At 40.4% G+C, this 9,044-nt stretch overlaps 1 protein-coding gene across 1 annotated transcript in view; it reads left to right on the forward strand.

Annotated features, from left to right (window-relative positions):
• Positions 1-9,044, forward strand: part of LOC108631302 (discoidin domain-containing receptor 2) — a 178,246-nt gene that overhangs the window by 96,153 nt on the left and 73,049 nt on the right. The window contains exon 3 of the mRNA XM_018035141.2: positions 2,849-2,954. Coding sequence (XP_017890630.1) covers positions 2,849-2,954 — 106 coding nt within the window. The remainder of the gene's footprint in view (positions 1-2,848; positions 2,955-9,044) is intronic.

The raw sequence follows: 9,044 nt of genomic DNA on the forward strand, positions 1-9,044 counted from the left end.
CGGGTTTTGGCACATCTTTACAAATTACTTTTATGCATATTATATTATAAAATTCATGATCTACCAGATTTAAGGTCTCATTGGAAGCCGTTTTAAATTCGGCAATGCAGCGAGTATAAAATATGTTTGTGAGGCAAGCGTTGCGACGTCAAGTTCCCTCGAATCCATCATTCGGTATGGCCTTTGCGCAACGCAGCCAAGTTTCCCCGGATTAATTCAATTACTCTCAAGTTACTTCGTTCCGGCGGCGCGCGGCGTTCAAAGCCCCGGCTAACATGCTTCCCGGGACGAGCTCGCAATCTGTAGGAATTTCATCTTACAATGATAAAACGGCGGTGCCCGGCTCCGTAGAGATCCACCGGTGAAATTGCGACGGGGTTTGGAGGATTCGTCCAAGGATGCTGGTACAAACTTTTACTGATATTAATGGCCACCTACGTGGCCATTCTGTTTCTCGATGACTTAGCACGGATTCCTTCCGTTATAAGCTCGAATTCCCCGCCATTAATTCTCGCCGGAGCGGAGTCTCTGGCCACTCGTGGCGCAACCCCCCGTCGCTACGTTCCGGTGCACCTGCACACGATATCCGGTATTAGGTATTATCGTTTATTCGCCGTGTATTCGATCCATTCGGGCAAACGATGCCCCAGCCAAGCAAATTTTAACCGTGCCGCATTTTAGTTGGTAATGGAACCTTCGATATGCATAAATTGCAATCGATGCGTACCCCCCCCCCAACTGCCTCACCTTCCCCGCCCCCTTGTGCCTCGAGTCGCGTTCGCTGTTTCGTCGATAATCAGAACCAGAACGGTCCCGGACAAAGAGAATTCGACGCGACGCGACGCGGGTCCCTCGTCGCGCATAATTTACAATCGTTTTACCTACATTTTTCATGCACAGGACGAATCGATAACAAGTAGAAAGTAATGCGATATTCGCTGATTAAAAAGGCTTATAAAAATTAATTGCAATTCGTCGAAACAGAAGAATCTATTATATGTATTCATTCCGTAAGCTCCATCGAATACAGAATTCATATAAAAATGCAGCCAACAAATGTGAGACTGAAATTAAAAGTGTTAATAAAAAATAATAGAAATTTATTTCAATTTCGTTAATATTCGTTGTTTCATTCGAAGATTCTGTTTTATTTATTTATTTGAATATTTACTCTAATCTAAGTTTCTATTTTAAATGTTATATCATTCAATATTTTTCGTTTATATCACAATAAAAAATTATTCTGCTTCGCATAAAACAAATATAATTAGTTTTAAGTTTCGCATTTAATCTCTTAGTTTTAATAATACCTGGCCTTTGTACAATGGCTCTATGAGAAGACAATTTATGTCGGTCTAATCTACTAATGGAGTTGATTTATTTTTGATTGATTTATTTACTCTGTTTAATAAATAAATAAATAAGTGATCAATTATTTTATGACTGTATCTCGCCAATTGAGAATAATACCGTTGTTCAAATGGAGAACGTCAATATTTTTCGGTATATTGCTAACGATGTTTGTTCACGTCTTGAAAAGTCAACTGGAAAAGCGAGGAAAATACAAACGTCGACTGAAATTCGTATCGCGTAAATATTATGTACGGTTTCATCGAGTCAGTAACGTTTATAGTGTTTCTTCAATGTTTGTTGTTAAAATAAAATGTAACAAGTTCAATTAAAACTACTCGAATATCGAAAATGACGTAAATACTGAGTAGCCAACTTCCCACCGTAAATATTCATCCAGTCGGCTACCAAATGGCCATTGCTCATTGTCCATCGAGTCTGTCAAATATTTTCAATTAATTATCATCAGAGACTGCTACAATTCAAAGATTATTTCATTCATTAATTCAATTATATAATAATTATCATGTAACAAATCATAAAATCAGATGGCCATTTTTTACATTAAAATGTTTATTCATTCGTTCTTAATATTTTATTCCGCTCTACGTTTTACAATATATCCCAGTGTCGAGGCTTATGAATGTATAGGGGAATCGATGTATATGGTCTCGGGCCGTGAGCGCACGTTTCTTTGGCCACGATTCCGAAGTTTCGCGCGACGATGCGTGACGCGGGTAAAACCGTAAATAACGCGAAGAGGTCCTCGACAGCGGACAATATTGTATCAAGATAGGCCGTTCCTGGTAGCAGGATACATTGCATCCCGGTAACGCTGCCGTGTTTCCCCCATGAAACAATTTGATCGGTCCCGGAGATACGGAAACGTTGAGGTAGTCCTAACTCTTTCCACCGTTCCCTCTGTCCGCTATCGAAGAAGGTGGACGAAGGAGGCGGTCGTATACAAGAACGTAAACCGTCCCTATCCGACGGATCCATCTCGGTTAGCTGGTTATTTAGCCGTTTATGATCCAGTGGCGAGGACCGGACCAGCGCCGATACTCCAAACGAATCCCGTTCTTCCGATCCTATGCAAATTTTCGTGGAAGAACCAAGTGTTAACACATCTGAACTGGTTGAATTCAGTAGCTCGTAATGATGTAAAGAAACATTCGTACGAAAACCTCTTGCAGGCGTTAAGATTTTATTTATGATCCATAAATTAGGTTCTTAAAGTGTGCCAAATTGCTTTAGCTGATTTTATAATCAATTACAACTACAAGTACAACTGCGGAGAGTCAAGACTGTTAGAGTTTATAATAATTAATGTTTATAAACAATTATTGTATAAATATATACAGACAATGTAAATTTCTGTCTAGGTCCCACAACTTTATCTACTTTCTATAAAAATATGCAATTGCAGATAAAGATCCGCTGTCTAGTAACGAGGTATCGATGCAATGTTTATTAGCTGAGAATTTTCGTTTTGTTTCAGCCCAGTGCATCGCGCCGCTAGGCATGGAGTCCGGCGCGATCCCGGACGAGGATATCAACGCCAGTTCTACGTTCGACGCGGGAAACGTTGGCCCGCATCTAGCACGGTAAGCGACGCTTTTTCATTTCGATAGTCCGCCCTGGATACCATCCGTCACTCGTATCTATCGCTGCCTTCTGTTCTGTCGCACGTACTGGCTCTGCGCCACCGAATTCCGATTGACCGGGACGCACGCGAACGATACATCGTCCGTTGGGCCACTTCCGGCCTGACTTTCGAACCCTCGGGACTCTCGTTTTGCCCTTACGCGTCACAGCCTGTATTCAGCAGTCAAAGACTATAGCCGACTGCCAACTACTTGATTTTTCAAAGTACATTCTTAGCACATGATAGACTGGCAGATTTATAAAAAAAAAAATTTTTTTCAGTGATCATTTTTTATTTAAGGCAGTGACGCAGGTGTTGCGTCGTCAGCGGCTACTGTGTGACAATACTACATGACGAGTTGCGTCAACGGTCTTAAATTTGTTTAGGGAACAGTTTAGGGTCCTAAAATCAGAGACATACACTTTATTTGTTTTGCAAGCAATTTAACTGATGAGAGCAATGTCATTACGACGCACCTCTCGTAACAACGAATTTAGTGTGGAGAGAGATGTCCCGAAAATGTATGAATTCAAACACGGAACCGAGTGCTGCTGGCAGATTGTACTATCAATGAGATCGTTATACGAGAGGCAAAGTTTATATTCACCGAAAATAGTAACGATTTTCGAGAACGTATTATCACTGCATGAAGTTTATAACAGTAAATGTCATGGGAACTGAACTAATTTTCGAGCAAGAATATATTTATTGTAAAATATGAAATGCAATATTCGTGGGTTTATTAATTACAAAGAACATTCAATTTTTATATGGGAAGAAGAAGAAATATTCCATACCAAATTTAAATATGTTCAGCAGTACGAAATATCAAATTGCTAAAAAACATTAAACAAATTTTCAAGCACAAGGATTGTAATTATAACTTGTTATTTGATTACGACCACGCATGTGATTCAGTGCAATATTCTAATTGTCAGAACTCTTGTTAAATATTATAACGAAATACGAGATGGAACATTCATGGGTTTAGTAATTGAGAGAGGTATTTAATTCGCGTATCGAAACAAGAGAATATATTCCACACAAAATTTAAATAGGTTCATCAGTGTCAAATATCGAATTTCTAAATGATACTAAATAGGCTTTCGAAAACAATGATTGCAATTATAATTTGCTATATGATTTAGTAATATTTCAGTTGTCAAGATTTTTGATATGCATATATCACGAAATACGAAGTCGAACATCCATGGGTTTATTAATTAAACTAGTCATTCAATTTGTGTTTTAATTAAAACAAGAAGTATCTCATGTCATTTTCAATAAATTCATTAATATCGAGTTGCTAAAAGATACGAAATAGGCTTCCAAACACAGAGATTTAAATTATAATTTGTCATATGATCGTAATTACATAATTTATTGCAAAATTGTAATTGCCAAGATTTTCGATAAATAATATAACGAAATACAAAATGGAACATCCATGGGTTTATTGATTAAAGCAGTCATTCAATTTGTGTAATAAAACAAGAAGAAGTATTTCATATAAAATTTGAATAAATACATCTGTATCGAATATTAAATTGATAAAAGACATTAAAGAGGGTTCCATAAGCAAAGATTTGATTAAAATTATAATTTGCTATACTATGATTATATAATATAGTGCAATATTTTAATTATCAGAGTTTTTGATAGACAATAAGCATTTGGAAGTGTCCTAAGATAAGTAAATAAAGCTTTTTCCAGGTTAATCGTTGTGGAACGAAAATTCACATTTCAGGATTCATTAATCGCGTTGGTTCGCTGCCGCATGAATACGAAAAATGCGTGGCAGGTGTGTTATACGCGAGCACTCGTTAATACGTAAAATCCGGTTTATCGAGTTTGCATGCGCACAGCGAAAGACGTTATCACGCGTAAACAAAGAGAGCACAGTGGAGTGGTCAGGGTAATTATTTCTAATCTGACCGCGACGGGCTTTTTCCACCATTTACATGCGAGTGTCCCGCCACGCGTGTAGCTATTTCGCGTTTTTCACTGTCACGCTTGGCGCTGTGAAATAAAAAAAAGAAAAAGAGAGGAGAACGCAAGTGCACGCGTGTACGCGGCGCGATTAAAAACGTAGGAAAAGACGTATCGATTTCGCGGCGAGGCACGCGAGAAAGTTGATGAATTCTAATCGCCGGGTTAATGCATATTCCGGGAAGAATAAATCCTCAGATAACAACGTGCAATTAAATCACCCGGTTCGCATGTTCCGCACTTTTTTCGTACGTGGGTACCGTACCGCGACGCGACACTGGCCTGTAATTAATAATTTACGCGGAACATTTCCTTCGTGGCGCTGTTTATCCAGGCCGCTCCCCGTGCAATTAATCCAGTCGCGATAGTTTGATAATTCCACGGTGATCGAACGCATGGGACCCGGCGCCGCCGCTTCTATATTCATGCCTCCCATTCAGGTGACAGCTTCCGTGATCGTATTTTGTCTGGTAATAACCAATCTTTTGCAACAATGCAGCGTAATTCAATCTAGCTAGACGATTGCATATCTAGTTCCGTAAAGTAGCCGCAACCCTTAAGGTAGTTGTTGCCCGACTGTATTAAACTTTGAAAATAAACAGCTATTTATATGTAGCATATTTATAATGACAAGGTATAATATACATATATACTTTTTATATTTTATTATGGACGCAAAAGTAGACATAAAAAACACGGCAACAATAAAATCGAAACTTAATACGAAACTAGAAACGAGTGTAAATGGATGAAAGGTATGAGAAGGTGTGAAAGTACGAACATAAAGTAATAAACTATATAATGTGAATTAAATAGTTTTATTTCAAAACGTACGGTAGACTATATAAATCCGCCATGAAGGGGTGATCATGTGCGTTTTTCCTAGAGATTCAAAATTGTACAAGTTGTTACAATAAAATATGTACTACTTTCCCGTTCTTCATCTCTCTCTCCCTCTCTTATATTTCAAGTTCCACTGATGAAACGTGACTCTTTATTGAAAATTAATCCTGATAAATTTGCATGCCTGCGGAATACATGCGAATTTGCGTTATGCAATTCTCGTTTGATGCTTTCATGTTGTTTAATCAATAATCTCACAATAACGAATTGTACATGAAGACGTGGACGAGTTTGAACTGTTGTCTATAACCCTGTCATTAAATTAATATTTGCAAAGCATAGAAAGCTTTGTCTATTTACAGAACTCAGTAAAATTAAAGTTAGAGGTCTCAGAAATATGGAGAGACGACCAAAATGGAATGTGCAGAAATGAGGAATGCTGCATGGAATGTATAAGATTATTCAAGATGTTAAGAGTTGAATACATATTTCGTTTATTATTATATATTATTTCGTATATAATATATTATTATGTTTAAATAATGAAATAAATGTTTATTTAAAACACAGTTTTTGAACTGTTACCATGAATGTTTTATCTCGTATAAAAATCCGCAGTCTAGCTATAATAATGTTATACTGGATAATGAGTAAATGGTCTGCACCTCTTCCCTTTTAGGAAAATTTAACTTTTTCATCTGTAAATTCCAAGTGGGTCTGGAATTGTTTCGGATAGCTTTACGTTAGCTTTCATTATTTATTTTCACCGGTACCGCATAACCTGCCTTACCTGATGAAGTGTACATACCTGGGAAATTGTTCCAGCTTCTCTTCAAATCGTCATGCGAAACGAAAGCTCGAGCTTATTCATCATGCACGATGGTTTACGTTTGCATTTCCAGTTAGAGCGTTGAAAATTGGAGTACCTTCAAGCTCCTAACACAATTATCCCGGAAAAGATGTTTGCCGACGTAAAAAGAGTATTACACCTCGTGGCGAAAGGGTTGGCCATGTAACGGCCCTTGTAACCGGCGGTGGAACGCATGAATACGAGATGCGGGGCGGCGGGTGGTAGCGCGTGCGTCGCTCTCGTTACAGTCTCTCTTGCTCGGTCCATTTCAATGTGCCCGTTCCAACCCTCTTCTTCTCTCTGTCAACCCTTCCATGCCCGGCGTTACCCTTCCGTCGGTGGCGTTTAGATATTAATGCGTGGGGTCCAGTGTTCAGCGGCGGTTGCAGCGCAACAGCGGTTTATACGAATATTCCATCCCACGGGACATATCCGCTCTGGTGCAGGCCGCGGTTGTAACTCGAAGCGAGGTCCGAGCAAGAGAGAAAAGGAGAGAGAGAGAGAGAGAGAGAGAGAGAGAGAGTACAACGCCGGTCGCCGGCCCCGCGGGCTCTCCGATATTAATACATTCCATTACCGCAGACAATGACCGGCTGAATGGGCCTCCGACTCTTGATGAGCTTCGGGGCGCCCCCGCATCCGAGAGCCTCCTTCGCTCGTCTACGTCACCGTCTAATTTAATACACCGCGACCTCGGGCGAAGGTGCTTAGAATCGCTGATGATTCCGCCCCAATGTGAAAAAGGTGATTCCGGAGTGTTCCTTGATATATCGTATAGGGTGTATACAAATTATTACGTCACGACCACCATAGGGGATTCTATCTCTCTGGATCGGTGGAGATCTCCTTAAAAAATGCACCACAAAATTGATCTTGATTTGGAAAATTAAAATTCAGAACATGTAATTTGGTCAGCTATTCAGTTGGTGGAATTGGCACCGAGAGAGTAGGACGAAGGGTATCTAAATTCGATTTTACGTGCCGCATGACCAGTTCAATCCTCATGGAAGGTATGCTTCCTCTTATCTTCTTACACGTATTGACATTTGGCAATTTGACGTCACACAGAAAGGTTGAATCGACAAACGATCAGCCCTAAAATGATCCATCCTGAACAAACTTCCACCGCAGAGAGTTAACAAAAGGTAGAAGTCGGTTTAACCAACAAAGCAATCGTTTATAGTCGTTTCAATTAAGGTCACGTTATCCCGAGTAGGTCGTGTCAATCCCAGTCATAATTGATGTCTAAAGATAACCCGGCCGTTTGCGGTTCGGGAACCTGCCGGAAAACCAGGACAGGGAAAATTAGGGACACACCGAATAATTGAGAAGAAGCGAAGAGCGGATGGGCAAAAATATCGGGGAAGGTGAAACGAGTAAACGCGTACCGGGTGATTCGTTAAGGGATTTAAAAAAATCGAATGGAAAAGTTGCCGCGAACGAGTCAAACACGTTCGCTGTGCAATTTAATTAAATGGGGATACCCGGGCATCATTTATTAGGCGTTGAAACGGCAACGCCGCCGCGATAATTTAATTTGGAGCAACTTCCGGAGTGGCGACTGATCGATGAACGAATCCCCGAAGACGCTATTCGCGCGGAATAAAAAATTAAGAGAAGCTTCTGAAAAGAGTTCGACACAAAGTTTGCTTGAATGCGGCCTTTTATCCTTCGTCAAAAGACGAAACGACGTTACTCGCTGGAATCTGGAAAAACCGTTTCCCGGACCGTGAAACGGCCCGTTTTCCATGCGGAATGCACAACACAATTTCCTAGTCGTCGCCCCGACGACGACGTCGTCGTCGTCGTCGTTGCGCGCCGCAAGAAACCGGGCACTCGACTTGACTGCGCTTTTACTTACCTGAAGGGAAAATCGCTAGCGGTTTTCATTCGGCTTCTTTCGCGCATTTTCTCGGTCCCCGCTTTTCTTCCCGCGTTTCCGTTCAACGGTATTCCCAGAATGGCTGCAATTAAGATGTTGGTAAAGAGAGCGTGCGCCGTACAAGGGGTCCTGTTCAGAGAAACTGCTGCGGATTGAGAAGTCAAAAGCCGAGTCGCTACCACGAGTTCCCCTCGACTTCTACAAAGTATACACTCCGATTCAGCGGATACATTCAATTCGAATTAGCCGGGATGAATGCGCTACGAGAAAAATTGCTAACGTAACGACCCGTTTTTCCACTCTCCGTTAAGTAAAATATATTTTNTAGTAAATAGAAACAGGGATATTTGCCGATATTATGGGTTTAATCTTATCAAATGAAGTCCCTACGTTGCGGTATCGACTAAATTGCGGTCGCGTCGTATCTCGCTTAATGTCGATTGCAGGTAATATGTAATAGAAATGGAATTTTCGAGATGAAACCG

This window comes from Ceratina calcarata, unplaced genomic scaffold (assembly GCF_001652005.2).
Source record: "Ceratina calcarata isolate Rehan_Ccalc_2016 unplaced genomic scaffold, ASM165200v1 scaffold87, whole genome shotgun sequence".
Taxonomy (NCBI): Eukaryota; Metazoa; Arthropoda; class Insecta; order Hymenoptera; family Apidae; genus Ceratina; species Ceratina calcarata.